This window comes from Pyrus communis, chromosome 5 (genome assembly GCF_041283825.1).
Source record: "Pyrus communis isolate YQ-2024b chromosome 5, ASM4128382v1, whole genome shotgun sequence".
In the NCBI taxonomy this organism is placed as follows: domain Eukaryota; kingdom Viridiplantae; phylum Streptophyta; class Magnoliopsida; order Rosales; family Rosaceae; genus Pyrus; species Pyrus communis.
Genome location: NC_142569.1, coordinates 11,140,579 through 11,159,841, shown reverse-complemented (window position 1 = coordinate 11,159,841; position 19,263 = coordinate 11,140,579). Strand labels below are relative to the sequence as shown.

At 36.5% G+C, this 19,263-nt stretch overlaps 3 protein-coding genes across 5 annotated transcripts; 1 reads left to right on the top strand and 2 right to left on the bottom strand.

The window, feature by feature from the left end:
• Positions 1-287: 287 nt before the first annotated feature.
• Positions 288-5,317, bottom strand: LOC137724463 (exocyst complex component EXO84B-like). The gene is made up of 7 exons (XM_068463203.2): positions 5,016-5,317; positions 4,810-4,907; positions 2,735-3,794; positions 2,141-2,635; positions 1,753-1,938; positions 1,498-1,622; positions 288-1,365 (listed from the first exon to the last, which is right to left on the bottom strand). Exons 1-7 carry the CDS (start codon positions 5,163-5,165, stop codon positions 459-461), a joined length of 3,021 nt encoding a protein of 1,006 aa, XP_068319304.2. The 5' UTR covers positions 5,166-5,317; the 3' UTR covers positions 288-458.
• A 520-nt stretch (positions 5,318-5,837) lies between these two features.
• On the top strand, positions 5,838-11,158 carry LOC137725868 (phospholipid--sterol O-acyltransferase). 3 transcript variants are annotated; one of them, XM_068464690.2, is made up of 16 exons: positions 5,838-6,185; positions 6,264-6,399; positions 6,482-6,626; positions 6,806-6,975; positions 7,075-7,151; positions 7,510-7,729; positions 7,809-7,983; positions 8,484-8,583; positions 8,985-9,079; positions 9,410-9,461; positions 9,536-9,607; positions 9,777-9,945; positions 10,050-10,154; positions 10,231-10,315; positions 10,399-10,488; positions 10,653-11,158. In XM_068464690.2, exons 1-15 carry the CDS (start codon positions 5,958-5,960, stop codon positions 10,478-10,480), a joined length of 1,911 nt encoding a protein of 636 aa, XP_068320791.1. In that variant the 5' UTR covers positions 5,838-5,957; the 3' UTR covers positions 10,481-10,488; positions 10,653-11,158. The 3 variants fall into 3 exon arrangements, 2 of the variants coding, with proteins under 2 accessions (XP_068320791.1, XP_068320793.1); XR_011067548.2 differs by having other exon boundaries at positions 5,849-6,185; positions 10,060-10,154; XM_068464692.2 differs by having other exon boundaries at positions 5,873-6,185; positions 9,566-9,607.
• A 76-nt stretch (positions 11,159-11,234) lies between these two features.
• On the bottom strand, positions 11,235-13,417 carry LOC137725869 (rho GDP-dissociation inhibitor 1). The gene is made up of 5 exons (XM_068464693.2): positions 13,076-13,417; positions 12,583-12,646; positions 12,244-12,465; positions 11,864-11,988; positions 11,235-11,541 (listed from the first exon to the last, which is right to left on the bottom strand). The coding sequence occupies exons 1-5, from the start codon at positions 13,322-13,324 to the stop codon at positions 11,473-11,475; spliced, it is 729 nt and encodes a 242-aa protein (XP_068320794.2). The 5' UTR covers positions 13,325-13,417; the 3' UTR covers positions 11,235-11,472.
• Positions 13,418-19,263: the final 5,846 nt, after the last annotated feature.

Sequence of the window (19,263 nt, the reverse complement as noted above, 5' to 3'; positions counted from 1 at the left end):
CTAATACTAATAAGGACAATAAACTCTTGTGATTATAACATTTGTATGGTAGAATCATTGTCACGCCATCATTAAAAAAAGGAAATGACTTCTTATATGTAAAGAGTAAAGTATTATCCTATGAGAAGTTTCTTTTTCAAAACGCTTTTTCTTAATACATTAATATTTACACTAGAGGTGGAAGAATAAAATAGTATCCAATTTTATCATCTACGATATTTGAACATAAAACTTTTTACTTACAAGCTATTTTATTCTATGAAATTTGTGTCTTTAAAATGTAAAGATTGTGATTAATATTTATTGTTAATTACTTGAATATAAACACACAAATTTCATCTGATCCTAAAGCAAATTAGGTTGAACATTGTCACAATTTGTTGATGCAATACATAAATAAATAAAAAAGCTTCTGTCATTTGTTTTATTTTCTTATAGCCTGTTCATCACATTGACTGTCATTCCCTTCCTCCGCCGGAACGTTCTTTCTCCACGGCCTCATAGATGTCCGTCGCAGCCAACTGTGCAGATGGTTCATTAGTTTCTTCAATGATCTGTAATGTATCAACTACATTGTCAGACGCTTTTTCGAAGACCGTAGTTTGAGGACATGGTTCTTTAATCAATGGTGTTGTTTCTGCACTAGAGGTAGCTTCAGCTTTGTCCATGGCTACCACACAATCCTCTGAAGGACTTAAAGCATCATCCTTGAAAGACTCAGTTACGCGCTGTGATTCAACAGTGCGTGGTTCAGCAAACGATTCTGTTTCAGCATTAATGGCAACTTCCGGTTGCATAGAATCATCCAAAGAACTTGTAACATCTTCCCGAAAAGATTCAGATGCATTTTCGGACTTCTCCATGCATCCAGGATCATATGTGGCTACTTCGTGCTCCTCCGGCTCTGCATAATCTTCTAAAGAGCTTATAACATTTTCCGCAAAAGACTCAGCCGGATTCTTGGATTGGTCCGCAGATGGTTCTGTATCCAATGGTTCTGATTCAGCGTTAAGGGCATCTTCCGAACCATATGTGGCTACTAAATTCTCATTTGAAGAACAAGCATCATCCTGAACAGAGTCGGTAGAAATCTTGAACTTCTCCATGCATGGTTCTTCTGCATTCAATGGTTCCGATTCTGCATTGGAGACGCCTTCTGAATCATCTGTGACTACTGCATCCACCTCTGAAGAACTACGATCATCCTGGAAAGATTCAGCAGCGAACTTGCATGGTTCCTCCTCCCCTGATTCTAGTTCAGAAAGAGGCTCTTGGTCCATACGTGACTCTGAATTCTCAATCTCCAGCAGCTTTTGGATTGCTTCGGCAGCAGACTCTATAGCCCATACATCCTCGCTGACATCTCTACGCGAAAGGAGTCATGAAACTGTTTTAAGAAATCAACCAAAATGCATTCTTTTCTAGAATGGCTGCAGATGCACGCTAAATGATGATTTTTGCAGTTAGCACATGTGAAAAAATGGCCACAAGCAATACCTTTTTGGATCTAGTCCAGCCGAAAGCAAGGCCGATTTCATGAGATTTATGAGAAACAAAGGGTTGTTGGAGAAGTATCCTCCATACGCTGAGATTTCCACCAGAAATTGCACGTCCAAAACAAACTGCTCCATGAAATATAAACAAAGGGAAATAAATTGAATGAACAAGGATGATGATAAAATGGACTAGTACACATGGTTGATAGCACTTCTCGAAGCATAAGGGAAGGCAAAGCAAAATGGAACCAGAGACCTGCTTCGAGTTGAAAGGATGCTCTTCCATCATATTCTCGCTATCGGTATCCCAGATCTCTTTGTTGTTTGGAATCCAAGCAAATGCGGTCTCTATGAGCTCCCTTAGTAGCTCCATTAACCAATCAATTTCAAAGACATTGTCTTCGGACAGCTTTTCCAGTTTCCGAAGTTCTAAAAACAGGACCTGATAATGAGACATCAGAATCGAAGGCGTATAAGCATCGTATAATCTAGTTCACAAACAAGAAGTTTTGTACCAATAGGAGTTGGTAACTCTGGGGGAAATCAAAAGAAAATTGCTGAAACAGTGAATGAATAGTGACACCACTCTTCAAGTTATTTAAATGAAAACAAAATCAGCACAATTATCTGATTCGCAAAGTCACCTGAAAGGCAAGAGAGGGCATCACTCCCTGGAACACACAAGACTCACCCTGGTCGTCAATGCAATTTTCGGGAGTAAGGTTGTCACTATTTCTTAGGGACATAATTTTACATATAAATTGCTCACAATAAAGATCTCTGAGACGACCAGAAGCCTCCTGAATCAATGAGATACAACTGTCAAGTTCCTTCGCTTGATAACCGTCTGGAAGGGTTTTCATTAACTCAGAGTTGATGTCACTGACACCCTTGAAGATACTTCTAACCATGTTGGAGAAGAGTTGCTCGAGCGATGACAGATTGGCTAGTATTGAAACCTGTTGCTGCACTGACTCGGCCAAGTATATTCTTGGATTACTTTTTTCTGTAACAGTCACCTTGCAGTTGATGGCTATCTCAAGGATGTCTACATACTTTTTGAAGAGATTCATAAGTCCGCTAATGATTGATCCTTCGATTTGAAGGGAAACTAATGGGTTGACATCTAAAGTGATAGACTGGAAGGGAAAGAAAAAGTTGAGTGAGAAAAACATCATACAAGAAAGCTAAACTTTGCTGGGATTTTGTCGAAAATCAATTCAAAGAAAAAATGATACCTGCAGCAGAGTTACAAACTTCCTGCCGCTGTTTGTGAGCAAGCAATATTCTGGTTGTTGGCCTACAACCATGGAAGAGCACCCTTCATTCATGATTCCAGATACAAGATATCTTCCCAAAACCCAAGCATCAGTTGCTGTAAAGATATCAACGACTTTCTTAAAATGGTCTAGGTGTTTACGCAGAACCTCTTCAATACAAGGGCGAATGTACTTGATCAAGTACGGCCGCAACACTAATCTCTGACTTTCCAACAAAAAGCAAAAAGACATTGCAAACTGCACAGCTTCTACTGCTGTGGACAGTCCACCACTTATTTCTGATATGGATTTCACATACTTGTCAAAACAAGCACCAAACAATTTTGTTTCTCTACGAGCCCACTGGATAAGTTCTGATGCATAAGAAGACGTCTCCCCATATAACATCACAAAACTTCTTGCTGCTTGAGAAATCATAGAGAACACAAACTTTGAAAGCTCCCTGATATAAACCCTATTCAAAAACGATTTCGAAGCCTGCAAATTGAGTGTCCCAGACGCAATGCGCGAACGGTAATACTTGATCAACAATTGTGTTGCGAGATGGCTGTCACCCAGTCTGCAGAGCCCCACCAGCGCTTTCTGAAGTTCCGGCGCAGCTATTCTTGGATTTTGAGCCACCATTGTCAACTGCATTGTAACCAAAGCCTTCCTCTCGGAAATTTCAGTACTAAACAACCTCAGCTCATCCACCGGGCGACCTTCCTCAAACTGCAACCTCTGGAAATTCTCGTCCTCCAATTCGAGGATGGTCAATGCTTCATCGATTCTGTTTTCAGACAAGAGAGTGTCCAAGGTTGCTAAAACATCATTTGCATGATCCCCCAAGTTGGTGATGGTAACTGGTTCTGAAAATTCCGAATATTCGGGTTCTTCAATTACCAAGTCTATAGTCTCCTTTGATAAAACCTTCAAATATATGCCATCTGCAAGTTCACTTACAAGCCTCTTTTGGGTCACTACATGGTTCTTCAGTTGCTTCAACTCATTTTCAACAAGCCCTACTTCTTCAAATATTCTACAAAAATGAAAAATAAAACACATTCCCACTTATTTTTGCTGACAAATATTCACCTCAATTCACTATTGCAATTGACTTCAAACTTAAGAAAAAACTACATATAAGTAAAGATAATTGCACAATAAAAAGGAGAATTTTCAATAGAACTGTCACACCGCCACCTAGTGCTACCAACCCACAGGTTATGATATGAGTACATTGCCGTCGATTGGTGAAAGTTGACCGATTGGTAAAAGTTGAAAGTTTGGTGAAAGTTTGGTGAAAGTTGAAGGCTTGCTTTGTATATATTTTGTATGTGTTTCATGTGTGTCGTGTGTTTCACATGTGTTTTGTGTGTGCTTCATCTTTATCATGTGTTTTGTATGTCCTTCACATGTGTACGTGCTTTACATGTGTTTTGTATGTGCTTCACATGTGTTATGTGTGTCTTGTGTGTTTTATGTATTTTGTGTTTGTACATCTCTATCATGATTTTCATATTCTTCTATAGTGTTTCATGAGTTTCATGTATCGATTTAGTGATTTTTCAATATTTATCAGAATTTAAATATTTTTAGATTAAAATGTTCATAAAATTAATTTACGATAGTTTACATATATATTTTTTTTAAAGTTAATTTAAGAAAAAAATTAGCCTAAGTTCATTCTTTAATAATCCTGGGCTAAAATTTTAGGCCAAAATAGTTGGAGCAGACAAACTGTTTCTGGGCAAAAAGCTAAATTTTCCGAGCTAAAAAATTTGGTTTTTAGCCCAAGGATTGGAGATGATCTTATAAATTTATAATACATGAATTGATAATATTATGTGACGATGTAACCTTCATACTCAAAACTTTCTCTAAAATACATAATTTATACTCTGCTGAATAATTAGAAAAGATGTATACCTAGACCTTTTTTAGAGTGGCTGTCATACTATCACGTACGGTTACCAATTCATTAACGTTATAACACATGAATTGGTAACACACGTGACTGCCAAACTCAAAAATTTCTCCACAAAAGTTTATACCTGACGAAGGCCGAATAATTCGAAAAGATGTGTTTGTGAAATTCTTCGCCGGATGCAGCCTTTAGCTCCAGGAGTTCTGAACACAGATGCTTAATTCCCTATAATCAACAGCATATTATATTAGATGAACCTTTTTCCTCACATTTTCTCGGAAACCAAACAGAAAGTAATCAACTAAATCAATTAAACGAACAGAAAGAACTGACCTTTCCAGTCATTGATTGAAGGTCGGACTCGTCGTCGTCTCCATCGCTGGACACGGAGGACAAGTCAGAGGCGGTGTCGGACTGCGTGGAGTTCTCCATTTCCGGCAGGTCCCGGAATCGGAATCTGGAAGAAGTGGAAGAAGATTCCATTGAAACTGGCTTCCCATCACCCAAACGGCCCCGTATTCTCCAATGGAGGATATAAAGGAAGCAGCAGCCATTGGAAGCTGCTCAAAAATCCAGCCTTTGCCCTTGGACTCTCTCTTGTCGTTTCCTACTTCTGTTGGCGCGCGCGCTTTGGTTTCTTCGTTCATATGCTGAAACGACTTCGTTAAGTACTTCCCAGTTCCATTGCCGGCCTTCTGCTTGTGTAGCAAGCATTTTGTTTATGGGAAATTTTAGGTGACGATTTGCATACTGTCACATGGCGTTCTGTACTAATTATATACAAACATGTTAGGTCTTTTTATCTTTTTCTAAAAGAATGACAAATTATGGTAAATTATAATTATCCATCTTTTTTGGCCCTGAAAGAGTATAAAGAATTTTACCTTACTCGTGGCTAAGGTCAAACAAACTCACTAGCTCGAAACATCGAAATCAGAACCTTCCACATTTTTTTGTTGGTTAGGAAATTGCAATTTACGTTCTTACCACTGAGCCACTTGCTGTAATTAACATGTTAGTTTCTTTTCAGACTGGTACGAGACATCACTGAGAGTATGTGACAATGAATCCGTAGCCATACAAGTTGTTCGCAAAGGCCGACGTCGTTTTGGGAAGTCAAATAGAAAGGGACTTGGGGCCAATAGCCAAAGAGTCTTTCCAACTTTTTCCAAAAAAAAAATAAAGAGTCTTTCCAACTCCCAACTCCCCAAATCCAACGGGGCCATAAGACTACGGGGAGTTGCAATTCCCTCTTTCCAAACGGGTCAAGCAGCAATGCGATCACCGTCGTACAACCACCACGTCACGGCGTTTCTCCTCCTCCTTCTTCCTCATCTCTTCAATGGCGTCGGAGGGGACTGGACCGGCGACTACTCCAAACTCTCCGGCATCATAATCCCTGGCTTGGCCTCCACGCAGCTCCGCGCGTGGTCGATCCTCGACTGCCCTTACTCTCCTCTCGATTTCAACCCTCTCGATTTGGTCTGGCTCGACAGCACCAGAGTCCGTCTCTCTCTCTCTGCTTTCAATTATCCGAAAAGCTCCGATTTTTCAAATTTCTGATGATTTTGTGCGTTGCAGATGCTCTCCGCCGTGAACTGCTGGCTGAAATGCATGCTTCTTGACCCTTACAACCAAACGGATCACCCGGAATGCAAGTCCCGGCCCGATAGCGGCCTTTCGGCGATCACGGAGCTCGATCCTGGCTACATAACGGGTAACATTTGCATTTCTCTGAACTTCATGTGTTTCTGAATCATATTTTCAAGTTTTTGCCTTTCTTTTCGTAATTGAAACAGGTCCTCTTTCTTCGGTGTGGAAAGAATGGCTGAAATGGTGTGTTGAATTCGGAATCGAGGCGAATGCAATTATTGCTGTGCCGTATGACTGGAGGCTGTCACCATCTAAACTCGAGGAACGAGACCTTTACTTTCACAAGCTAAAGTTTGTATTTTTATCTGCTTTTCATGCTGTTGTTGCTAATTATTTTCTGTTATTCACGAATTCATTGTTTCGTTACTACCATGTTGATACAATAACTAGAAGTGTTAGTGTCAAATGATGTTCATATGCTAACATGTTAATTATGCTTGGACTTTCCATCATGTGAAAAAAAAATGCAGATTAACATTTGAAACGGCGCTGAAACTTCGAGGAGGGCCCTCGTTAGTGTTTGCCCATTCACTAGGGAATCATGTTTTTCGCTACTTTTTGGAGTGGTTGAAGCTGGAAATTGCACCAAAACATTATATCCAATGGCTGGATCAGCACATTCATGCCTATTTTGCCGTTGGTACAGTTGGATTACATCAAAATCTGTTTACCTTGAAAGTTTTGTTGCTTAGAATCGTGTGTGGTATTTATCTAGTTTGTTTTGTTGACTTGGTTCAAGGAGCTCCACTTCTCGGTACAGTCGAGGCAGTCAAGGGAACACTTTCTGGATTAACATTTGGCCTTCCTATTTCTGAGGTGATAGTTTGTTTATTGTTCTTTTCCGTAATCCTCCAAGATGCAATTGTAGCTTTTGTTTTTCATTTTGTTTAAGTATTTGTTAATGGCTTATGAAAAAAATAGAACAAACCAATCGTTTTGTCTTTTAAGTCATTACACTTCAGATACGTAAATACTGGTAGAATTCCTAAATTTATATTGTCTTGATCATGCTCTGTAAACTCAAGAAAATAAATGCATACGACAATCAGTTAAAACTTAAAATCACTTTCCATGCCTAAATATCTTGTCTTGAAATAGTGGATATTCATGATAATCTTTTAGATGTAAATTCATGTTGTAACATGGTTCATATTATATGTGTTTCCATTATCAGGGGACATCTCGGTTGATGGTCAATTCTTTTGCTTCCACGTTATGGATGTTGCCATTTTCAAAGTATTGTAGGGCAGATAATACATGCTGGAAACATTTCTCTGTGGATGTCAGGGACAAGAGTAGTCATCATAATTATCACTGTGATGAGAGGGAATTTCACTTTAACTTCTCTGGGTGGCCAACAAATATTATTAATATTGAAATTCCCTCAATTCCTGGTAAAATTTTGATCATGATGCACTTTTTTTGGTTGCGATGTTGTTTTTCATAGGTTCTCTTTGCATCTTATATTGACAGGATTTGGAGCGTATCCATCAGTTACAGAAGTAGCTGAGGGCAACTTGTCTAGCATAGAATGTGGACTTCCTACCCAATTATCTTTCTCTGGTTGCGAAATATCAGATGGGACCTTTTTCAAAGCAATAGAGGATTATGACCCGGACATGAAGAGGGTTTTGCATCAATTAAAAAAGTGAGGATTTTGATATGAATCATAATGAAGTATCATTTCGCTCACTTGTTTTTCTGCATTGGTGCCTTTATGTGACAACGTTTCTTGTCCATGCTGCTGGGCCGAAACTTAGTCCTTTACAACTTCTAGTAGTGGCATGAACTTCAAGCTTTCTTCAATTGTTGTTATACTTTCATCGATTAGTTACCTTAGTGTTCCATTACCTAGGGTAAGCAACACCATTAAATGCCAGTGGCAAAGGACACTTTTTCCCATACAATGTGTCGTTCTTTTTCATTGTATATTTATTACAGGTGGACATTAGATTAAGCTATCTTGACTGTAGTTCCCAGGTTGTATATGGATAAATGATCTTAAACAGAAAGGTTCTGTGCTATGCATGTGGTCCCTTAACATTCTGCTTGTATTTTTTTTTTAAATAAATAAATATTTTTTGACCTTTTTCAAGCTATATGATGTTGATGTCTGTCTCAGCTTTTCAACTGGACTGTTTATTTCAGGTTATATCATGATGATCCAGTTTTAAATCCGCTTTCACCATGGGACAGGCCACCTCTAAAAAATATATTTTGTATCTACGGAACAGACTTGAAAACTGAGGTATATTTGCAACATGGTAGCGAATGATATATTTCTTTTTATCATGACTGAAGCAACTTCACATGATTGGCGTTCTTGTTTGTTTTTTTTTTTTTTGCGGGTTTTCTACCAGAGTAGTGAATTTGGAAATATAACTTTTGTCTGCTTTCTTTCATAGTATTTTCCATGCTTGAAATAATTATATTTTATCATTACCAAGTCATATTTGCTTATAAGATGCACTTGCTGCTATTCTTCAGATTCACTTGTCAATAAGTTTTAGCAACAAATAAAAGCTGCTAGATTCTATTCATCCTAAGATATGTTTTTCTTATGACTAGGGATTTTTTGGTGCCTGTCCTACATTTAGCTGTTAACGATGTTGTGGTGAATGATAGTTTTGGTGTCTTGGCATGGAACAGGTTGGTTACTATTTTGCACCAAGTGGCAAGCCCTACCCTGATAATTGGATCATTACCGATGTGATTTATGAGCTTGAAGGTTCCTTGTTCTCAAGGTAAGTTTCCTCCTTACTTTCCGTACTACACAAGTATAGCTGGTGCATGTATGTCACTTGAATACATTTACTGCAAATGCATTATCAAATGTGATATGTACTTAACTGGTAGGTCTCTTTCTCCTTCTGTATGGGTCTATGTGGTAAAACATCGCTAGGTGTTGACTTTATCGTGTAAGCAAAGCAGATAGATATCAACATATTATCATTTCTGTATATATCAATTACCTAATTGTTGTACAAATGACGTTTTGAAAATTGGCATATGTTCAAAGTGTTACAGTCCATTTTGGAAACTCTACAGTTGATAATTCCATTATATTCTTGTAGGTCAGGAAATCTTGTTGATGGAAATGCAGGAGCTTCAAGCGGGGATGAGACTGTGAGTTAAAAATTATTTCATGCAAGCATGGTTCAAGTTCGATTCTCCTGCTTCATTAACACATTATTTAACAGGTCCCATACCATTCTCTTTCTTATTGCAAGAATTGGCTTGGACCAAAAGTCAACATAACTAGGGCGCCTCAGGTATTTGTGTCTCCTTTGAGTACATAGTGTATGAGTTTGTCTGAAGTGACTCATTTCATTTGTTTAAGAAACGAAAATGAGAATCTTCATCAGTATGTTTGATGTGCTTCTTCACCGGCAAAAGTGCCCTTGATGTGAGTTTTGATTATTCGTTTTCTCAATGTTGTAGTCGGAGCATGATGGTTCTGATGTGCAAGTGGAGTTGAACATGGAACATCATCATGAAGAAGATATACTGCCCAACATGACAAGGTTGCCAAGGGTCAAGTACATAACTTTCTATGAAGATTCTGAAAGTATACCAGGAAAAAGGACGGCAGTCTGGGAGATAGACAAAGGTTTCCATTTTCCACTCTCTTGTAGTTATCCTATAATTATTTGTTGCACATAAATAAGAGATCTTGTTTAATTTACCATCTTTGGTAACACCATCTTAATGTAGCGAATCATAGGAACATTGTTAGATCCCCAGTTGTAATGAGAGAGTTGTGGCTTGAAATGTGGCACGATATCCATCCCGATGCGAAATCAAAATTTGTTACTAAAGGTGAATTTTTATTCTCTTCTTCGTCTTCTATCTCCTCCTCCTTTTGGCCGACATGACATATAAATTCTGCAAACAGCCAAGCGTGGACCTCTGAGGGATGAGGACTGTTATTGGGATTATGGAAAAGCTCGATGTGCATGGGCAGAACACTGCGAATATAGGTTTGTTGTTCTAAAAATAATGTCTTTCCCAAAAGTTTTAAGTTTTCCTTTTCACCCCTTAATTTTCAAGCTTGATGATGCAGATACCTATTCGGAGATGTTCATTTAGGACAGAGCTGTAGGTTGAAGAATTCTTCAGCGGATCTTCTTTTGCATTATTTGTAGATTAGAAGGTCTCTCTTTCTTCATTATCTTCGTACTAAAATTTTAGTTCCACCAGTTCTGCATAAATCGGAATATACAACAATATCATCATTATCCTACTGTTAGAATGAATTGTCTACTATGAATCTATGATCCATGCTGTTCTGGTGATATTTCGGGTTTGTCTCTTCAGGTACTAGCACGGAACCATTCAGGTCCCTTGCAGATATTTTCAAGAACTGGAGGCACATACCATTAACGGTTGAGCAATTCCCTTTTGTATCAAGCAAAAAGTCGAGACTGCATCCCAGATCTTCAAAATGGTTGATGATTTTGTTGGTAGAAACCTTACTCGACGCCTCAGCTTTGTCTGCAGTCGATTTTTGCAGCTGGAGGACAGCACTGCTGTATCTGATTTGCTTCCCGCTCAGCCCTCCCAAACAGTGTCGCACTGTAGTGTACCTTGTTTACTTGATTAGTATAGCTCTTAAAGGAACTACTGAATGACGCAAAGATAAAGATGTGTCGAACTAGAGTCTGTTGATATTCGAGATCCAACTGAAATAGGCATTAAACTGTCACATTTACAGAATACGATGTTGTTCTTGTAGATTTTGTACGTACGCGTTGAAAATGTTCTTGAGGAGTGACGATTGATTGTAGATTAATGAACTTGTTACGAATAAATCATCTTATGTATCTTTGAATCCATATAACTGAGAAATCCTTGTTGAACATCTGCTGAGTTGAGAACAACTCAAGTGAAGAAAACAGATTCTCAAATGCCGTTTTTCGTTTAACTTCGACACTATTTCCGACGACACTTTCATGATATCCGGGGAAGAACAAAGATGGGTTCAAACAGCAATGGTAAGCCAAAGGAAACAGAATGAGAATTCAATTTTACATTTGTATCAATCACCCCTACAAGGAAAAGCTTATACAACAAAGATGTGTGGTTCATGGAGGAAGAAATAAATCTAAGGATCTTGGATCTTCCGAAAAAAAATCAGCTATCTGCCCTTTTTGATCTCGAAGGTGTACTGAAGTTCCATATGGCATCTCCTGTCATCGTCTTCGAACTGCATAAAATTGAAACCGAGAAGAAACATCAATTCATATTTTGCATACACACAAAAAGTAAATTTGGAAGTTGCCACGGATACACTCCTCGAACCCTAGCAATATTACGACGGATGTCACCACTGCAAACTTAGGAGATCTCAAAATAGAGGCATCTTCCCCTTCTGATCGAAATGTGAATGAACAAGCTGTTGATTGTTAATCGAGATATAAAAGAAGGAACGGGGTACCCTATTATGTATACACTTTTCAATCTCAAATTAAGCTCGCTGCATGAAAATACACTTTGCAGAATAAACATCTGTACTAACTGCCACGCACCTTAAGCTTTGCTGAATAAATGCCCCTTGCAAGCAGCCCAGATGGAGTGGTCTCCTCTTCCAAAGTGTGCACATATAGTTCTTTGTTAGGAGCAAACGTACCCAACATTCCTTGGCTCTGATCGACTGATGCATAAGAGAACGAAAAAGAAAATTGGTATAACAGTTAGCATACAGAACATAAACCTAATCCCGGGTGGTTAAAATGAGAGCATTCTATGCTTTACTAGTCTTACCTCCTTCTACATTAACATGTTAACATATTTCAGTAGTATAATTATATTACTGCCTTTAAGGTTTAGCCAAAAGTTTTCATAAGCTTTCAACTGTCTCTATTGCGCTTAAAACATCTAGACAGGATGATAAAACACTATTAACTACCTTGGAGTCCTCCTTTCCACACTGTGTTGGAGTAAGTAAGGCCAGAAACAATGTTGTGCAGAACACTAAATGTTATCTTAAGCCGATATTGAGATCCCTCTTGCAGTGTAAACAGGACACGATCGATCTGATTTTCAACGACAGGCAAGGCAGTAGTGATTTCCCCAAAGTCCTCAGAGATGATTCCGATGGAGTGGAATTTGACTTCAGGTTCCATTTGGCCTAATGAAATGGAAAACTCTTAGCAAAAATAAGACAACAGATTCAAAAACCACAACAAAGTAGAGGAGGAATAAAGAACCGAATACAAAAAAAAAAAAAAAAACACGGAAAACAAACCATTCAAATCGCCTTCCAAGCTACCAAGCAGCTTCTCTTTCCACCTCCTCAAGCTTTCATCATGCTGTCAAACACAAGTAGCTTCAAAATTGAATTGGTAAACTCCAAACACTTTGATTTTCCATTTCACACAAACTACCTAATTGATCTAATTGGATTACAAAACTAGAAGTAACTTTTTAGTTGCAAAACACATTAGCATCAAGCAACTGAACACAATTGAGATTAAAAATTCAAATGCTTGGGCAGTGGCAGGGTCACACATTCAGAAGGATCAGAAAATGGGACCAGAAAAGAACCCTTTTCTTTTCTTTTCCTGCATTTTCTGAGAAACCAAACACACATCTTTTGGGTTCCAAGATAAATCCAAACAACCCATTGCACATATTCAATCAAATCAAAATCCCATTAATTAAGCAAGATTAAAACAAACTCAAATTCCAAATATAAGTAAAAAAAAAAAAATCAAAAGAGAGAAAAATCAAGAGAGTACCTTGTCCTTCTCAATCTGTTCCTTGAGAGAAACCAAAGGTCCAGGAATAAAACCATCAGCAGCAACCCCATTACTGTTATCATCTTCTTCCTCGTCTTCTTCTCCAACATCATAAAAAGCACTCAGCTTTTCAGCCATTTCCTTCTGCTTTTCTTGTCTTCCTCTTCCCTGATCACTTACAGCGCCAGCTGATGAAAACCCACCAGACGATGATGCTCCTGCTTCAACTCCCCTCTTCCCTCCCTCCATCTCTCTCTCTCTCTCTCTCTCTCTCCCCCTCTCTCTTCTCTCTCTCTCTCTCTCTCTAACCAGACTGAGACACAGGGAAAGAGAGTCAAATGATAAACAGTGACAGAAAAAAAAAAAAAAAAGAAAAAAGAAGGGGATTATGATTGAAACGGTGACAATAATTACGCATAATGTCGGATATACTGTAGTAAATATTGTCTTTAACTGCAAGGTCTAATTACTAATTTGCCCAATAAATTCGGATAGGACAAACAACCTTGGCGTCAATGCGGTAATGAACCTAAACACGTAAAGTCCATTTTACCCACCTGAGTGAGGGCACTATTCGCTATTTACACTTTTTTTTTACTTTTTTAGCTAAAGTGATCTTTGAGAGCGACATAACTCTTCATTTTGATCTGTGAGTTAAGATTGATAAAAGTGGTCCTTAAGTTTGTCCACTGTCAATCATCTATGTAATAAAGAGAAAATGACAAAAACACCCTCAATTATTATCAAATCATTTTGGTCAATTGTTTATTAAATTGAGGGTATTTTTATCATTTTAGTCTTTATTTAATATAGATTTTTAAGCAATAACCAAAATGATTGATGACAGACAAACTCAGGGACCACTTTTATCGATTTCAAATCTTTGAGATTAAAGTGAGGAATTATAACAATCTCAGAGACTAGTTCGGCTAAAATGTCTTTTTTCCATTAGTTAGGATTTGTACTTTCAATAACTCTATTTCACAATAATTTATGTTGTGTTATGATAAATTTAAACTAGCAGATGCCCACACACATTGTGTGTTAACAATTTCATTTCATTTTGTTTTTTAGTATGAAGTGGGAATAGTTTATAAAATTATAAAAAAAAAAAAAAAAATCAGTTATGAAAATTGGAATAAGGATGAGTGGTTTCGTCTAACATGGGAATAGCTTTTATTTTATTTTATTTTTAGTTTTTAAACACGACATGTTATACTTACCTCACAGTAAGTTTGCTGTAAAAAACAGCAAAATTTATGTTCATATAATTACTAAATTGCCCATACTTTTTACTTGAGTTCAATTTGGTGAGGGCATTAAAATGATAATTTCTTAGAGTTTTGGTTGACAAACAATATTTTATCAATAGGTAGTGTAGATTAAGATCAATTATTTTATACTTAAAAAGACTAATAAGCTTCACATTAAAATCAGTTATTTTATACTAAAACAACAATGTATTATATTGCTACAAATGATGTTAATAAAAGAGTTTTTACTAGAACTGCTTCTAAACATGTTTTTTAAAGAAACAATATCAAACGAGTCCGTTATATCTATTTATAACTCATCTAAGTTTAAATAAGTAAAAATGCTACAAAACCGAGTTTAAAAGAAAAATGATTAGGCATATACCAAAAATAAAAAATATATATATTTGGGTTTAATGGGCTTCAAAGAAATAAATGACTTGGCATTACTATGAGTGGTACTCCAGTTTCGTCTCTAGACCAGACACCCATTAATTTTATTTTAAAGTAAACGGACTCTTATACTCTTGTATAAAACTACCAAAATGAGCTTAATGATTTCTTAAAGAAAACAATTATTTTTCTTTGGACAACGTGATCACCAAACGACTGACAAATTTCACGACTGTTGAATTTTACTTTATCGTGCTTATCTAATTCACTTTGTCATGCTTCTTTGAAAGTGTACTCAAATAGCACAATGAAAAACATAGCGACAATCCTGAAAACAACAAAGTAAAGTTTTTCACATTTACTTATTCGATTCTTAAGTTCATATTCTTTGTGATGATGTTGGATACACCATAGTTTGTAGGAACTTTGTTGGATTAATACATCAAATCCAGATGGTATGCTCTGCAATCAAATTGACATTTTTTTAAAGGAATCAAATAAAGAAACAAATTTCAAATCGAGTCTTCTTAGAAGTTTAGTAAATTATTTTGAGTGTCTAAAGAAATGTGTGAAAGTAAATTGAGTTTCCGAAGAAGAAAAAAAGTTGTCTGAAGACAAAATTTGATGTACCGAGAACCACTCCAATACTATACCCAAGAACAAATGAGGAGGGATCTGAGATGGGTTGCAATACCGAACAGGATCAGGCAATTGGGGCTTTGATATCTTTAGAAGGATTTAGCTACCAACCCGACTTCTAACCTTGTTTGCTTTGGAAAATGGTTTTCACACTTCTTTTGTACACAGTACACTATTGTTTATCATCGTCTTCGGTTTTTTTATATTTAGTTTCATTTAAATGTCAAAGATAAACAAAGTTGTGTAATGCGAGAAAAAAGTATACATGAATTAGTTTTTTACTTTGTGTTGTTCGTTCTCCTTTTGTATTTACATATGCATATCACAGTTACAAAATAAAATCAAATAAGATAAAACTTATATAAGTGAAAGAGGATGGAAAACTAATACCAAAAAAATTAATTGAAATTTATATATTGATCTTAATTGTAATATTGGTATCGAGATTTTATTTGGAAGTGAATTGTTTATTTGTTAATACAGATCAATATGATTCTGTGTTGTCGATAGTATTTGTGTGTCATGTGTGTTTTTCTTATACAGTAATGTTTATGCAACGATATTTGTCAATATGCAATGATATTTATCAATAAATTGATTGTGTGTTGTCAATACACGCATAATATATTGCATGGTGTATTTTTCTTATACAATATTTATACTAAGGTGTAGGGATTTTGCTTGTAGTCAAATATCCTAGTGGATAGGGTATTGGGCTTCTACTCATACGTCATGGATTTGAAACTCTTCCTTTCCTGAATTATTGTAATGGTTTTGAACCCTCCCCTCCCCTTTAAAACAAAATAAAATAAAAAACTAAGGTGTAGGGAGTTTGGGCTAAGCATACAATGTACAAAGTCATTTTAGTGAACTCATTATGACTATGTGTGAGAATTAAGCTTAAGACCTACCAGTTACAAGTAGAGAAAAATACTACAACAAGTAATATATTTTTGTATTTTTAATTACCATAAAAATTTAAAGACGACCTAATTCTTTAATGCTCACAAATTTTGAGTGATGAATCAAGTTTTGAACCACAAAATAATTAATGAACAAGCATATATATTTGACCTTTTGGGTTACAAATTATAGAACATAGCAGTTGGAGTGTCCGTTAACAATAAGCAAACATTTGTTGGCCTAACTATTTTGAAAGATTTTATGCTCAGAAATGATTCGCAATGAATGTATGGATTAAGTTAAACCATTCCTAAACCACAATTGTCAACCATCCTACTTAAGTTGCCAAATAAATACATGATATATATCGATAAGGCAGTAGTTAAATACCTAATTTAATATCTTTAGCTACATACCATGATGTGTGGTCAAGAAGATTAAACTCAAGGATAACAATTTTAGTACGTTTTCTCAGACTATTTACTGATGATTTGTAGCCAAATACACAATACACTTGGCAGCCGTATGTGGGATGGATGACAAAATGTACAAACCACCCTGAGTTGAAAAACCTTTTGCACTAATTTATGACATTATATTAGGCATGCCTTCCCAATAAATTAAGGTTAAAACCATTTAACGTCGGAATAAACTATTGAGGTTATGAGTAACACAAGTTATGTAGTATATTTACGTGTTCTAATCAGAATAAAAGACGTAGTTGATATATCTTATTTTAATAACAAAAAAAATTTAATTTATTTATTATAATTTGAGTCGAATAATAACATCAAATATTAGTATTCTGAATAGACCGAAAAATTGTTCTCCGAATAAGAGAAAAACTCTGAAAAAAAATTTGCTTAAGGTTTTCTTGGCCGCTAGAAAAGAACAAACTTTGAAGCTCAAAGTAAAATAAAGTGCCAAAATTATGTGGCAGGTGTGTTTTCTATTCCAAATTAATCAAAACCCATCCCTCAACAATCCAACAAGTTAGTATACATCTGACGACAACTCAAGGATTTTATTGGGGATATCATTACTTAAGCCGCACGCTTCTGCATGTTCAACGAGAGACGGACACGTAGACACCATGAACAAAAGTGCTTCTCTCTCTTCTAGGGTTATAGTTCTTAAACCCGTAAAATTTTTGGATTAAAACCTAACACAGGGCAAAAAACCCTAACAAATACAGTGAAACAAATTTTCTTCGATGTCATTGACAAACAAACATACTGGTAATCTAATCCCACTGGTCCTGGTGCATGACATTAATTTGGCTATTATCTTATCCTTTACGTGACCCTTAAGCCAATCAAATCCTTTACGTGACCGTTAGGCCAATCAAAACTTTAGAAATAAAGGACAAGATATACATTACAATCATCGAAACTGTCTCAAAGAACAACGTTAATTAGATATAGTTTAAACTGACAAGTAATGTGTACATATCATGTCAATTAATGAATTTATCTCATCGTATGTTAGTTATGTAAATCATTTGCTACATCATATTGTTTGCTAATATCGGTGTTCTAAAAATCGACATAGGCGGTGATGTCCGGCCCCGATTTTGGGCAAATCGGTTCTAAAAATCGGTCTGGAGCTAGGCAGCCCCCTAAGCGGTGCCTAGGCGGGCTAGGCGGCCCTAGGTGGTCCTAGGCGGTTTTTTTTATATATTTTTATTTTTTATTAATTGTGTGCTTTTTTTCTTTTTTGGTTTCATGGTGGTATACTTATGGAAATGTAATTTGCAAATGATGGATTTACTACAAGTTCATCCAATAGTGAAACGAATTGGAGCACTTTTGAGGGGATACATACAAAGAAAAGAAATAAACTAGATACAACAAGGTTAAATAATTTAGTCTATGTCCAATCCAATGCAAGGATCATTGTCACATCCCGGCCCGGGCCCCCACCACATCCCGGGCCCGCTCCACCACCATAGCACGATATTGTCCGCTTTGGGCCCCGACCACGCCCTCACGATTTTGTTTCTGGGAGCTCACACGAGAACTTCCCAGTGGGTCACCCATCATGGGATTGACCTCGCATGCTACTCGCTTAACTTCGGAGTTCCGATGAACTTCGAAGCAAGTGAGCTCCCAAAAGACCTTGTGCTAGGTAGAGATGAGAATATACGTATAAGGCTTACAATATCCACTCCTCTGGGCGATGTGGGATGTAACAATCATGAACAAGAAGAATTTAATCTATCATCCAAATCCTCCTCATTATGATTATATGCTTACTGTTTTTTAAATATTGAACTTTTTGCATGTATATAATTTGTGTATTCTTCTATTTCTATTTTTTCATTTTATCATTCTTTTATTATCCATACAAGTATATTTTTTTTAGGTGTAAATAGACACTTATTTACAATATATATAATAAATTTACATAAATCCGCCTAGCCGCTAGGCCCCTACCCACAATCCGACTAGCGCTTAGCGATTTTTAGAACCTTGGCTAATATAGTATAACAACGTAATTTTCCTAGTATTACTCTTTCTCAAAAATCGTGGAGTGTTCAAATGAATACGCAAGGTGCAAGCATACATACATACATACATACATACATACATACATACATATATATATATACATATATATATATATATATATATATATATATTATATGTCAAAAGTGGATAACGTACGTTTGCATGGTGATATGCATGGACCATCCCCTTTTAATTGGGTGACGTGCAAATATATATATATGATCAACACATAAAACATACGATAAATATATATTTTATTAAGTTAAACTATTTGGACCAATCAGAGCATGTATATCTAAATAGCACCATGCTATATTATTGCAAGGATAAAATAAGTGTGCATATCTCAATCCGAGCATATGCCCCGTAAGTTAGAGAGTAAAAGTTGGGAAAATCATGTTCCGGTCCGTATATAGGGCATTGTTCTTATTAAGAGATGTGTACTATATTGTACTTGATTCAAAACCACAATCCTAGCTATTTTTACCTC